At 43.8% G+C, this 15,585-nt stretch overlaps 1 protein-coding gene across 1 annotated transcript; it reads left to right on the forward strand.

Moving 5' to 3' along the window:
• The first annotated feature begins 1,276 nt into the window (after positions 1 to 1,276).
• Positions 1,277 to 14,037, forward strand: bmf1 (BCL2 modifying factor 1). Its single transcript, XM_034562903.1, is given in 5 exon segments — positions 1,277 to 1,552; positions 3,762 to 3,883; positions 3,885 to 3,963; positions 4,629 to 4,830; positions 9,492 to 14,037. Coding segments are annotated over 4 exon segments (492 nt in total). The 5' UTR covers positions 1,277 to 1,552; positions 3,762 to 3,790; the 3' UTR covers positions 9,610 to 14,037.
• The last annotated feature ends 1,548 nt before the right edge of the window (positions 14,038 to 15,585 follow it).

The following is a 15,585-nucleotide window of genomic DNA, read 5'->3' on the forward strand; positions in this document are numbered from 1 at the left end:
ATCGTGTGTCTATGACCGGTCGTTACAAGTATTGTGTCTCTTTAGTAATTACAGGTGTTTTCTTGAAAGTCTGTGAAGTAGGGAGGGGTCTCCTTTGTTTGGCTGGAGCACAAAAGGAAGCTGCAATTAATGCTGCCACATCTTTGAGCCTTTTTGTTGTTTACACTGGTCACTCATGCAGGAAGTGATCAACTTTCCAGTATCACGGTGAGCGAGGAAAAACAATCCCCTCTTCCACAGTGACTCCCCACCTCTTTGGAAAGGCCGCAGGTGGGACAACGTCTGAACCTAAAGGTCTTTCTAATTCAGCCAGGACAGAGGAGCAGAGACCCGTGACTTCTCACGCAGCCCCATGGTGGGATGATCACAGTTGAGGGACTGAGAGAGAGACATGGGAGGTGGGGGCAGGGTGATGCTTTATGAGAGAATCCTGAGGGTCAGCTACAGCTGTCCGAGAGTTTATTGATCAGTGATAGCCCTGAGGGGAGGGGGCAGATCACCAGCACCTGCATCAGCTCAGCATGGATAGCTGTCAAGATATGAACTGATGGAAATTGCCTAGACAATAAAGGAATGTTCACATATCTGTACTGAAAATGTTTGTCGTTATATTGGCTGATGGGTTAAGATAAAGCCTCTTGTGTGACGGTTTTAAGATGCAACGTATGGTGTCACGGGTGATCTATGTCAAAAAGACACAAACAACTTGCACACATATGTGTTCTCTTCTACAGGAGCCAATTATACTGATCAAAATCTAGGCCACTTCCAACAGGATGAAAAGGTCACAACTATTTCTCAGTGAACAGTTTGATTTAACCAGAACATGTGTTCTGGTTAAATTCTGGCAGTAATTTGATATGTATATGTTGTAATACAATAATCAAATCTACTATTACTGTCAAGTTAACAGACCTACAATATATTTATGAAGATAGATAGATAGATAGATAGATAGATAGATAGATAGATAGATAGATAGATAGATAGATAGATAGATAGATAGATAGATAGATATGATAGATAGATAGATAGAAGGAATCAGATCCTGAGAGTTCCTTTCCAGTTTATCCTTATTGACAATGTGCGTGTCGGCACTTCACTGAACAGTATGAGCACGGTAGTAGCGTGGAAAGCGATCTCGTGCTACCGGGAATTTCCCGTCCACGTGTCTGAATAAGCGGTGGAGGAGGCGGGACAAAAACAAACTCGACGATTGGTTGCAGCCTCATAAATCACCCTTAAAGGTGCATGCTCCTCCTCGGCTAAGCTGTATATAGTTGGACGACAGAAACACTCGCGCTTTTAAGGAGGGTTTATTTACCAACTTTCAGCACCACGCCCCGGCGGCGGAGTCAGTTTGGAGCTGACGTCGGCGAAATGAAATCGGCTCGCTGCACTTTTCCTCGCAGAATGGAAGTTGTCGTGGAGGTGATACGGACTAAACTCGCTTGCATGCCGGGATATTGAACCTGTGTCCTTTTTTTTCCTTCTTTTTCTTCTTCTTTTCTCCGAGTACAAGACAACCTTTACGACGAAGCCCATCTTCGCGGTAAGCGCCTCAAAGCATGTCGACATGGTGTGGACACACTTTACAGCAGCTAGTTGGCGCGAGCGTTAACATTAAGGAACATCCGCGTCCTTAGGAAGAAGCACCACACACCTGTCGTTGACGTTGAAAGAGCTGCACGTTTCCAAGTTAAGGGGCACATTGTTGTATTGAAATGTAAAAGCCAGTGCGACGAGGAATAGTTTCAGGGTTACTCGGCCATTTTGTTCACACGACGGAGATTTGAATTACACCGGCGTCCCGGTTTACAGCGCTCAGTCGGTGAATGGACTTCAGGCTGCAGCGCTGCCTTTTGTCTCCGTCGTGTTTCAGTCCGACAGACATTCAGTGACATACCTTTTTTCTCCATAGATTAAAACCAGTTACGCGTGTTAAACATGTCATTACATATTTGAGACGTGTATACTAGACATTTATTTTCCAAGTGCTTTTTCCTTCTCTCCCTCTTTCTATTCTAGCATTTGCATACATGCATACATGCATTTTTCGCATCTAATTTCTTTTTTTACGTCATTGTTTATTTTTTTTGTTCGACATATTAAAGTAACACGCTTTAAGGTTTGAGGAGCTATAACTTGACATTTAAGGTCCTGTGCAACATTGTTAGAGAGTAGACGTGAGGCTTTTGTTACCAGTGGATGGAAAGCGTCAATAACAGAGCGGCCTCACGTTCTCACCACCCCCACCTCTCCCTCCTTTCCTTTGGTCGGGGTTATTCCGTTGTGCAGCAGGGGGAGCCACTGTCTGACACAACGAGCCGTCTGGACCGCAGAGCGGCTCGGAAAGCAGCCCTCGGTGTCTCGAAGTTTCTTCTTCTTCTTCTTCTTCTTCTTCTTCTTCTTGTTCTTACTGTGTGATTGTCGAAACAAAGCATTAGTTCTTCTTCTTCCATGTTCTTCCATCATCATCATCTTCTTCTTCTTGTTCTTACTGTGTGTTTGTCGAAACAAAGCATCAGGCGGTTTTACTCACAGGGTTTTATTGTGAACGCACACTGGACATGAATCAGAGACAGGCCAATCTGCTGATGTCGGGTGTAGAAATGCAAACTCCTTCCTGGGGAGCTGGCAAGCTGACAGACCAGGGTAGGGAGAGTGGCTCAGGATTTTCGTCAAAGACTGTCATTACCATTTTGCTGTGGACCCTAATTGGAAGTGTGGTAGTAGTCTAACCCTGTATTACAACTCGTTTGTGACTCTTGAGGCAACTTGAATTTCACCCGTATTTGATAACTCTTTGACACACTATATGATTCAAGGTTGAGTGCAGTGCATCATTGCCGCTGACGAGATTCCCAAGTGCTCCTTGAGATTCTGGCCACACTGTAGAGTTGCTTTAAATATTCATAATCATGCATTTTTTATTATTCCTCTGGCAAACTTACACATTGTGTACATTCAAGTTATTTAGCTCCTGTCCTCGGGGCTGCTTAGCACAGACAAGAGAGATTCTACCTCTCATTTAACTTTGTCAGCCTAACTCCCATTTATGTAGATGAGGCTCCTAACCGCAGTGGATTGTGTGGTTTCAACTCTGAGATGAACAAATACATTTGTCTAGATAAGCACAGAGCTCTTTGCCACAAGTGAAGGGAGAGTTGTTCCCCCCCCCCCCCCCCCCCCCCCCCCCCCCCCCCCCCCCCCCCCCCCCCCCCCCCCCCCCCCCCCACCCCCCCCCCCCCCCCCCCCCCCCCCCCCCCCTCCCCACCCCCCCCCCCCCCCCCCCCCCCCCCCCCCCCCCCCCCCCCCCCCCCCCCCCCCCCCCCCCCCCCCCCCCCCCCCCCCCCCCCCCCCCCCCCCCCCCCCCCCCCCCCCCCCCCCCCCCCCCCCCCCCCCCCCCCCCCCCCCCCCCCCCCCCCCCCCCCCCCCCCCCCCCCCCCCCCCCCCCCCCCCCCCCCCCCCCCCCCCCCCCCTCTTCTCGTCTTAGTTGACAATGTCCAATGTGGTTTTATTGATTTGAGGGCGCTCATTTTTAACCAGACAGGTTGTCTACAATAACAATGAATGCTTAGGAGGAGTGAACACACAAACGTGTCTGAGTTCATCTCATCAGGCCAAATGCAGAATTGTCCAAGGTTCATTAGTGAAGGGAGCTTGGGATGCCTTTGATATATATATACACTCACGGGAAGACACATGTTGTACACTCAGCTGTACCAGTAACCTTTCTTTCTCTGCCCTGTCACTTTTAGGGCTACTCATCTGAGAGTGCCCCTCGCTCATGGACGATGAGGAGGATGATGTGTTTGAGCCAGACCCCAATTGCTGGCGCACCGCATTCAGGGAGATAAAGTGTGAAGACCGGGGCACGCAGGACACCTGGCCCTGCCCTGGCACACAACAACGGCATGCTGCCCTGTGGCGTCGCAGTGGAGCCCAGACCACTCTTCTACGGTGAGGCTGATGACATACCGTATTTCAAAAGAGAAAACGGAACATTGCCCTGTGCGTGATAACCAGTGTTATAAAACTCAAGCACGAAACTATAATGTGAGACTTACTGTGAGAAATGGGTAATAATGTTGCTGCACTGATCTCACCCCTGGCGCCTGATAGTCGTGATCACAGTGCCTTTTATGGTCTGCATGGAGTGTACCCAGCTGCTTTGCTATTCAAAAGGCGCCAGACTGTCAGTGCGACTGAAAGGACGTGACAGAAGTGCTTACCTGTGTAAGCAGCAACTGTACAGAGAAGTGATTATCAGTGACAGCAAAGTTACATTGGTGCCATTATACAAGTAGCCATTCCAAAGTAGCTCCATAACAGCTGACTGACCTAAAAGCTGTTTCATGTGAGTTTTTTGTGTTTGTGTGAGTGACTTATGAAACACCTAAATGACTCACAGTGTTTACAAAAAACAAACACAGCTGTGAAAGTTGTGCTTAAAGCCAAGCAATCCGATTGGTCAAAGACACATTCAACAATGATTGTCTGCGCTTTGTACCTGTTGCATCTTTGGCATAGACATACTCTCAGTAAAAACACCCCGTCAGGTGTCATTGCTGTGTTTACATCTCTTTGCGGTTGTCGACAAAATAATAAGCCTTGACACTCAACAGGCAACGCAGGTTTTCGATTGCACTTCCCGGCAAACTTTGAGCTTGTTGGGGATCAGGAAGCGAGGCGACAAGAAAGTGAAGTGGAGCAAAACGGGATGGAGCAGCTACCGCGGCAGCAACCTGAGGCCCACAGTGTGGAGGCATGCATTGGCCAGAAACTCCAGCTGATAGGAGACCAGTTTCACCGGGAACACCTACAAACTGGTGAGGATGAAATATGCATCCTGCTGACTATACAATTATATTGTACTATTGTACAATTATACTATTCAAGACAGGCCTGAAGTGTGATGGCAGTAAACAAGTGCAACTGGCCACTAATACCCCAAGCAGTATTGGCAGTGTTGCGTGCAGACAATACTGATGCATGAGTGTTTTTAGTTTTTTAGAGTGAGAGTTTTTTCATTTGTTTAATAGATTGCTACCTGTGACTACTACCAGGAAAAACTAATCGTTCCATTATTTGGATAGCATCTAGATAGGAGACTCAAGCTGAGCCCGAAAAATAAAATGCAACAAAGGAAACTCTATTATACAAATCAGACTCTGTAGTTGTGAATAAATAGTGAAACCTCACACCTCATTTTTTCTTATGCAGGAGGAAATCTAATTGTTAAATAAGCCACTTTAGAAACCAAATACTGTACATGAACCAATTTGAAGGCGGAGGAGTGACTTTTCTTTATTTTTACTATGACCTTGGACTTAGTGTTCCAACTTGGATTACTAGGAGCTGTTTGCCTCTTTAAATGTGATCTGTTTAGAGCGGACTTGTCAACTGAAACGTAATGTTAATGCTATAAAGGCTCATTATATCAGTAGCTTACATGAGTCTTACATGGACAATCCACAAAGCGTTCAGTTTTGGTCTGACTAAAACCAGCCACACGTTAATAACAACATTCACACCATTCTAACATTTTATAAATATTTGGATCCCAAAGATTTCTCTCAGGACAAACGTTTGCTTTCTTTTATGTGTGTTTGCTCCGTATTTGTTTTGGAGAGACTGCGCACATGCAGAAGTTACAGAGCCCCAGCGTTTCACCCCCCTCCTTACCCTCAAGACAGAAACATTGCTGAACAAGGACAACCCTTCCCCCCACCTCTCTAACCCCAGGCTCTCCCCCTGCCTCCTCTTCCTGTTATTTCTCTCTCTCCCTTTTCTCCTGTTTCCTCAGTGTGCTGTGGAGGCAAGTGGCATGGAGGATGCCTGGCCTCAAATAACCCATTGCACTGTGGTCAGGGTGACACTGGCCACTGAGTTTGTGTGCTGCATTAAGTTGCTTCAACAAGGAAGTGTTGTACAACTGGGACACACTGTACTTTCCAATTTGTTTTAACATCAAATATCATTACAAACCCTCAGGAGATTTTCTCGCTGAGTTTCTAGTTGCACAACAGTCTAACACACGCACCTATTGACACATTCACATTTAAAAACACACATACCGCTACGTACAGGAAAAAAGCAGAAGTGGCGGGAGAAAGTAAACATGTTGTAACCCGAAGCTCAGCAGCATGAGCCCCCCAGGGGGACAGCTGTGGTTCCAAGGAGTCACCAGTCAGCCTCTTCCCTCGGCAAGACTCGGCCACAGGAGACACCCAAATAAGAGGTCTACGCAGCCATAGAGAGGGGGTGGGGGGGTAGGCTCCATAATGATGGCATAAGCATGTATATGAGCAAAGGAGGTTTGAAAATGAACCACAAATGATCAAGTAACAACCTTCTTCAGTTGTCTTAAAACCTCCCTTTCGGGAAATGGGACCCTCCCAGACCTGCACATAATATATTACTAATAACTTTTTCACTTCATACTCTGAATTGCAAGACAATTTCAGATTTTCTCATGCACTTAAGTTATTTATATACGCCTGCAGCTAAGCATGACTCATGTATCGTGACACTGGCAAATGCAAACAGACAACCAGATAATCAGACAGGAGGGTTGCGGTGGTGTGTGTGTGTGCGTGTGTGTGTGTGACTGGGACCTACTGACGCACAACGGTGGCAGGCTTGGGTCAGGGGATGAGGAAGTGACTTGTGCTGTTTTTTTCCTGGTTGAGTAAACGGTAGAGAGGACAGTCGGAGTGAGAACAGCCCCGTGAAGTCATATCCTGAAGCTAAAAGAGACTGGACGCTTAATGGTAACTTACATAGCGACCAGTGTCACTATTGTTAACACCTAAGTTGGCGCTCATACGTTTCTGCCAGTGATAAGTGTTCAGAGTCGGTGTGGCTGTCTGTTGCTGATGTTTTTACAACCCAAACACTGATGTGTGGTTTTGCATGTGTGATCCTACTGCAGCCTGTAATTTGCCATTTCTGGCTCTGGTGTGCAATAGTTATATCGCACCTTGCGTGTGTACATGTTCATGCATGAAACACCCATACTTGTTTTTCAGCATTTTGCTGTCTCACACGTCTCACTATCACATGGTCGGACGGTCAGTACAAAAACTCTCACTCAATAATTGTGTCACTGTTTGTCAGGTCTCATTCCTGTCTGCTCCTTGTCAGTAGGTGATTGGAGTTATTCAGTGCAGACACTTGTCCCTGAGCCATCCAAGTGCCTTTGACTGCCATCCTCTTGATGGATTTGGGAGCAATGTGGCTGTGAGTGGCCCCTGGCGAAATGAGGGATTAGGTAGCGAAGGAGTGCTGGTGGATGCTGACAGATAAATTGCTCCTCAGTCGGAGAGGGCTGGAGGGGACGCCGAGGTCCCCCGAGACAGGCTGACATTAGCCGGCTCGCCATTTGAGACAAGGCAATAATGACAGCCACAATGGCAGGAAGACGGCTCCAGTCTGCACAGGGCAAGGAGCAGAGTTAGGTTTCATCCCCATGTTTTTTTAAGAGTGACGACTCCCGGTGCTTTCGATAGGAGGTGTTGAAAGCTGGGTTGAATATCGCCTGTGCGTATGTGTGTGTGTCTGCTTGCACGCAGGGTTTGTGGCTCCTCACTGTTCTGGACACAGAACTCTCTCCTTTCAGCACTTGTAGAGGGGAGGAGATGGTGCGATGGGGTAAGGAAGGGGAAATAAAAACATACGGAGCTAGCTTTGGATATTTACTTTTCATTAATTGTTCTGCGATGATGTATTGTTCACAGTGATGTCCATTTGTGCCACTCTCTATTATCCAATACCACTGCTCTTTGTATTTTTCCTGGTCTCCTCCCCGATGTGACTAATCCAGAGTCTCTTACTATCAAAGCTGGCCTGTTTTGCTCAGCAGATAAGGCAGAGCCTTCTGAGCAGCTGGTTTGACAGACAGGCCACATGGTGACACTGATAAAGCACATCAGGCCAGTGTCAGAGTGACGACACCGAGCATCTGGCTGGGACTCTGCAACTATCGCTGGCCAAATTTAGAACCCAGGTCTCATTTTGACAGTTGGTAGGTAGCGTGACTCATGACGGCATTGCAACAGGCCTGTGCACACCTCTTTCTCTCATTCGCACTCTCTTTTCTTCTGTTTGTCTGGGTGTCTCTCTCAGCTTGTTTTCTGTTCATAAAGATGAATTGCTTCTCATGTAGATTGTCATACACACTCAAGCTTTTGTAGCATACATCCCGCAGTTGACTAATCTTACACCTGCAATGTTACTATAACATTTTCAAACTATAAGCTCCATTTAGTATTTCACATATTGGCATACAATAAACATTAAGTTGTACATTTAGTCATTCTGCCTTCTTTGATCCCAGAGTTGGATCTGACGTCTCTCGTGTAATTCAGTTTAGAGTTTTGAAGACATGACATGCCAGCCCATCCACTCTGCTGCATGTAAATATGCACTGTGTGCTATTATTATGTCCTCATCAAAAATATCCACAGGCAAGATTTAGATAAGTCATGCAACAGAGAACTGGTTTTTTATCAAGGCTCCCCATTTTTCTTTTAAACACAAAGTGAGTAGTAAGTACCAGGCACACATGCTGGTTGTCATCTGGCAAAGCTTATGCAACACCCTGCAATGTTCATAACAAATTAATACGAGTAAAGAGCGGCTTATCACAATGGCAGTTCTTGGCTGCTAACTAGGTCAATGTTTGGACACCACTTTTTAAAAGCCATGTCAATATGGCGTATCTAATCCCTACTTTTTAGATATTTGTGCTTCTGTAAAAAAAAAGAAGAAAGAAAAGCTTAATGTTAAAAAAAGATTGTACACTTTTCTGCATTGTCATGAAAATGTTAATCTCAAGTCTCCCTCAGTTTACAACTCTCATGCTCTGAAAATAGCTGCGACATTATCAGGCGTGGTGGAGTCTGCCTTTTGTCTGCAGATGAGCTGTTGGACTACTGTACCTCTCTCATGCAGATACGTGTTTTCCAGAGAGCTCCCTGCCTCTCCTCAGAAGCTCCCTAATCCCATTCGGTGCAATTATCTTATCTCAGCTTTTTAGAGATAGCATTATCCCCCTAATCGCACACAATCCAATTGGCTCGCAAACCCGAGAGTCTCCTCCAGAGCCACTGGCTGCTGATCTCCGCCAGGAAGATTAGAAAAACGTGTGCCTGTACGATGGATGTGTTTACGGCTTGGAATGTCTGTTGGGAAGCCCGGATTGTGTAGAGATCCCAAACACAAAGAGAGGCCTCTAATAATTATTGTTGGGGACAGAAGCAGACTGTTGTGAAATATCAGCGTTGTTCCGCTGTCTAGTTTTGTCTTACCCTCTTCTCAGTTGACCCTTTTCACTGTGTTCACTGTCAATCATCACTCATCGCAGGCAACACAGACTGAAGCTCACACTGAAAACCTTCAAGTGACCTATTTCTAGGACTGTCTTGCATTATGTATTTTCAGTACAGCGCACTAACTTGCATATTTTGTCTTCATGTGTTGCTTCAGTACCATCGAAACCAAAGGAACCCAGGGCGGATGTGGTGGCGCCTGGCCGCAGCTCTGCTCAGCCTTCTGTTTGACAGGGGGTTCATTGCTGGAGGAGGTGGAGCAGGACGGAGGTGAGAGGGTCTCCCCATCTCTCTGAGCAACTGGACTCCTAATGACACTGTCAAATCTAACACGGGTCTGTTTTGGGGGAGAAAAGAAAGGAGACAAAAGGTCACCGCGGGACGGAGACAACCAACTTTTATACAAGGTCGTGAGTTTTTTTTCTTTCCAAGAAGATGTCATGATGCTCCGAGATTCCTCTACGGGAAAATGTTCATATTTTGGTATACGTGTGGTGTAGTAGTTTTGTACAGTACATTGTTCTTGTTCAATTTTTTGCACTTCAACATGTATCCATCTTCAATGACCTCCACAGACCCCGGGAATGCCTTATTCAATGTCTTCTGCCGAATGAGTATTGAGCAATTTTGAGATAAGGAGATGAAAGGAAATGTGGTGTACGGTTTAATTTTCTGAAGTTTCCCAGGTGACCAGACAAGTTGATTTACTATTTTCCAAAGAGGGAACTTTTCAGAACAAAGCATTTTGCACCTCACCTCAATGGAACATTTATCTTTTCTTTGTCTTTATTTTGCTTTCTGTTTTGTTTTCTTACTACTCCATTTTCTTGGGTCTGGTATTACGTCTCAGTATCATTCAAATATTGGGAACAAAGTTTCTGCACATGAAAAAGTCTGCTCACCTTAACTTCATCTAAATATCTTCTTTTTTTTAAATATGCAGATGTTTTAAGGCAAGCCTTTCTTCAGTCGCGTGCTACATGTCGAACAGTCACAGAACAATGTGATTTACAGTACTAACCCTGGTCAAACATGCCAGGTGACTGCCAGCAAACCTGTGTACAACAGATTGATATTAATATCAGGAATTGGGATAATTGATACTGGTAATACATTAAAAAAAAGTTAGTTGGAATTAATATCTTATTTAAACCACAGCAGAAAGTGCTAAGTCGAGTGGAATGAGTAAACAGAACACACTTCAAATACAAATATTTTAGGCTAAACCCAAACCCAAATATATGTGTGTGTGTATGTATGTATGTGTATGTGTGTGTGTGTGTGTATATATATATACACACACTAGACTTATTACTACTGTTACTGAATATTTCAAGCTACTGGTTATGCAACTCCCCATATTGTATATTATCATTATTACAATACAGTATACGTTATAATACTTAATGCAGCTACTAGGTGGCTGGATGCTGTCTGAGATGGAGCACACGAAAAAAAAGGCCTGGGAAAGAAACTTGAAAGAATCCATGAAAGAGACATTTAGATTGAAGTGAGGTGGTGCCGACTTTTGCATGTGCTTCTAGAGGTCTAACACCTGTGCACTAAATTACAAACGTGACGGTAAAACACATTGTTTGTTATGCAGAGCATATTTACGTATTCTTTACCTAAATAGCAACTAAACAATTTGTCCTACCCTGATGAGTTTATTACAAAGACCAGATACCCATTCCGCCGTTGTTCCCACATTCAAGTTATCTCTTTGTTGTCCATGTGTTCTTTTCAATGTGATTGTTTTCAGACCTCCATGCCCTTGAAGTGGAGCTGTGGATCCACTGTTTTTGCACTAGCCATACACCCTTCAAGAGTTCAGATTGTTACCATGCTAACCTCTGTCTTGTATGAAGGTTTTCACTTATGGCTTGTTTTCTCGCCACACCATTTCAGATGTATTCACTCTTACGTCCAAGACAAATAATCAAAGTTGAGGCCTAACTAACTGCAGTCTGGATTATAGAACGTTTCAGGCTCCACTAGAGTCACAACACTCACGTGAAATGTTTCTATCCTCTTTTTTTTAAATTTTATTTCACAGCCCGCGTGTTTTCTGAACACCAAACAATACTGCATAATCAATCTGTGAAACAGATCGTCTCAGGCTACTTTTATCGGGTTTTACATCATTTTTTTTTATTTCATCTTGTATTGTCTTTGGTGCTCGGATCCAGATTTGGGACATTTGTAGAACATATAACCACTCAGCAGACAAAAAGAAAAAAATGAAAAAGACTGTAATTATTGTTGAAATATGAATATGTTTAAAGACACTGTTGAAGATGCTGTTTGTTATGTTTTCCATTGCTGAACCCAAGCCAACTCGTGGACCCAAGGAGCAGTACATATCAGGGGTCTGTAATGACTTGCTCCTTACGATGTGTCAAGTTTATCACTGCATAATTAGGGTTTCCTCTCATTCTCTTAAAGATTTCTCAGGGACAGACTTTGTGGGCTACTGGTAACCTTGAGAATCTGTTACATGGTTAGAAGAAGAGCAGCGGTTTCACCCATTTATTTATGATGATACCTGTCGAGGTATTGTCAAGGCTTTAATTTTCTTTTCTTTAAAAAAAAAAACAACTCCTCCTGGCCAATTTCTCTGCACAAACACATAAAGGTACAGTTGGACTGAGGCGAGTGAGGCTGACTGGTGGTGACGGGGGCTCCTGAGCATGTAGTCGTAGTGTGAAGTGCACTGAATGTGGTTGTGGTCGTAGTTTCCTGCGGATCCTGAACGCTGAGCCAGTCCCTCTAGTGCCCCGTCTCACCATTCCTGACTTCCTCTTTGTGCTACACCTTTATTACCTGTCTATTATTCCTCATCGGTTCATTTTTCTTTGTAATTTATTTTCTTCATTCTTATTTATGTATATTTGCCCATTTCTACTGTATACACCCGTGTGTGCAATTACTTATTTTTTATATTTTGTCAGTTGTTAAACTGTGCAGAGCAGGTTGGCCTATATTGTACCTGACATTGCTGATACTCCACTCAAATTCTACTTTTTAAAAAAAATCTCCTGTAGGCTCTTCGAAGTTTGTAGTTTGGCCTTTTATGAAGAACACGGCTTGTGGTAAGAATTCATTTTGGTTCAATGGATTTAAATTTGTCGATGCACAATTACACATTCAATACATCATTGTTTCACCCAAATTCACTACTTCTGTCAGAGCTTCACAGCTGTGAAGAGGAAAAAGGATATTCATCCATATGTCCAAAGTGTAACTGTTGCTACCATTGCAATACATCCAACAGTATCCATGACTACAGCTGTGGCTCTTCATGAAAAATAAAACTACAAACCTCACCTTTCAAGCCTCGGGGAAGGGTGTTTGATTTCCTTAAAAAATAGATTTTGGGTGGAGTATTTCTCTTTTTAAAAGGTGATTTTCCAGGGAAGGGCCCAACCAATTCTGACCTTTTTCATTTTCTTCCACCACCCGATTCACCGGTCATCACGGGTGCATTCACAGAATGTGGTTTAGAAAAGCAGCAGTTTCACCTTTCAACAGGATATGACCTTTCCTTTGTAATTAATGCGCCATTGCCCATTCCACCAATTGCTAAAGATACACATGACGTTAGAGATGCTTCAAAACCCACAGAAAAAGGTTGCCGTCAAAAATAGTGTCCAATTCTTAAATCTTGATCATTGTGTTGTAATCAACATGCACTGGAAAGTACTTTGTTTCTGTCGATCCCATGGGTCCCTTATCTGTCGTGTGTTAATGTCTATTATATACTCTGGATTGTTCTCTTGGGCTAATCTTGCCATGTGTCAGACATGTGTCAGACCTGTGCATTCAACAAGTAGGCTCGATTTGATGGCCTGTTTGATTTATTGGAAAGGGAAACAAGCCACCGTGGTGCCCTGTATCATTTTCTTAGAATGAGGTTCCCAAGCTGCACTCATCACATTAAATGTGAGTGTGGAGAATCCCTAGAGTGGGACATGTATTTTATGGAAACCGTCAGTGTCTTGAATTTTGTAGTCCACTTTATATACATTTGAAGTTTTCGAGGAAGGTTTTGATTTTGATTTTTTTTTTACGATAATATTTCTTCTTCGTCTTTCTTAACTTTTTAAAATGTATTTTCTTAAGAAAAAGGGTGTGCTTTTATAAGGACAGTACATTGCTTGTAAAATAATTTTTAATGCAAGTAGGATCCTTTTTGAAGTCCATGAGATCAAGGGCATTTTTTATATAAAAATGAACTTCCAACATTCCTTGCACATCTCACCGTGGTGCACAAACAAAACCAAGCAAACCAAAATAATTCATGGTTCTGGTTCTGGCTCATGAACTTTGAGCTATGGAATATTTGCCCCTCTTTAAAGAACAGATAAAGTGTACATGTATTTCTAAAAGTCCTGGAATATGCCTTTAACTGCTCAGTTTCAACGAAGTCTTGATTATCACACACTCTCTGTATACCAAGAAATGAGACCCAGCGAAAATGTAGCATTTTTGTAAACATTGACTGTGTGTTGTCGAGACTCTACTGTGCACTCATTTTTGTGTTTATATTTTTTTTTGGTTGTTGATATAATATGGAAGTAAAGACAATTTGTTCTGTAGTGCAATATGCTGTACATATGGAGCTTTGCTCTACAAATCTTTTTTCTGGATTTCTTGTTTATTGGTACTTTTTTTTTCAATAAAATGTTATTGAAGGTGTCAAGTTGCGTTAAGTTTATGTCTTTACAGGAACAAACAACACCATACTACTAATACTCTTCTTAAGATGTCCTTAGTGTTTAAGAAAAGCAGAAGATTAATGGCTGAAGTACAATAGCAAAATAAGATGAGTTATACAAGTTCTAGATTTGCAAATTAGATTTACAATAAGTGCAGTCTTTTACACCTGGAAACAGTTTTTCTCTTAACTTGAACTGAATTGTGATTCTCATTTGTCTTTTGAGCCCAAGATTTTAGTTTAAGGAGTTATATTGTGAAAGTAAGCCACTGATGGATTAGCCAAGTGTCTGAGGCTGGCCAGGCGTTTGACAGAGACCATGTCCATCACATCCCTCCCGCTGTTAGGTCGTTAAATTAGTGGAAGCACTGAGGCTTCCAACCCATTCTAATAACTGCTGTCTGCACTTTACGCACGTACAATCAAGTGCTGCATGACAACTGAATGAGCCTATGTGAAGAGCAAATGAGCACCTCACACTGCACTGTCGTCTCCTGGAAGGTGAAGGCCAATGCTGCTGATCCTGCAGATTAGTTACACTGCAGCATGGATGCCCTCGAGCCATGGGAGAGATTGATTACTCCTGACACATACAATCGAGAAAGGTTTAGTGTGTATTGCTGGTTTGTGTGGTGAGCACAAGTGCATTCTAAAAGTTATATATTAATTTCTATGGATGATACTTTTTCTTATAAATGTGCTTTTGTTACAATGTGTTGCTCTTTTATTCCCCATACCAGACAATTTACAGTCACCTCCCTCGAGGCTGACGCGTGGCACTTCTATTGTCATACATGCCAGGTAAGGTTTCACGCTGTGCCGAAACCGGACTCACCTGTTTGGCCACTTGCAGTAAAAGAACTCCCTTGTCTGTGGCCCCCCGACATAAACACATGCACACAATGGCTGAGTGTGTCAGAGGATGTGGTTGAAACAGAACAACAGCTCCTACCTCAGTCACGGTTGGTTTAGAGATCACAACTGCTCAGCTCTCCCCTCTTAATCCTGTGTCTTAGGTGTTTTAAGGGTAGGAATCTCAGGCCTTAATAGGAGCTCATTAACAGTGCTATATAGTCAGCTTCTGTCAAAACGTGTAAGAATCATCTGACTAGAGACCCCGGTGTCATCTCTGCAGAGGGGATTTTTTCTTTTTATATATTATCCTAAACATAAACCTTGCGTGCCAAAGATGTCCCCTGTCTCCTTTGCTGTTTACCTCGCCTTCATGGCTCCTCCGGTCCCCTCCTCTATGCTCAGCACTTTAATGGGGAGAGCATCGGCTTTCCCTGGCCCAAACAATGGCTCCTCTGTTCCAGTGGCCTGGCCGCCTGCTGAAAGAGACACCCATTAGAGAAGCGTCTATCTCTGGGGTCAGGCCCAGGGGTCACACACAAGTACGGCTCTTGTTTATGTCTGCAAAGCCAATGAAAACACTGCAGCCTACATCGTTAACTCCTACTCGCCTGGCTCTCCAGCAGACTGAAGAGGAGTTTCTGTGTGAGGTAAAGTCACAGAGTTCGACGCATTCAACCA

This window comes from Cyclopterus lumpus, chromosome 22 (genome assembly GCF_009769545.1).
Source record: "Cyclopterus lumpus isolate fCycLum1 chromosome 22, fCycLum1.pri, whole genome shotgun sequence".
NCBI lineage: Eukaryota > Metazoa > Chordata > Actinopteri > Perciformes > Cyclopteridae > Cyclopterus > Cyclopterus lumpus.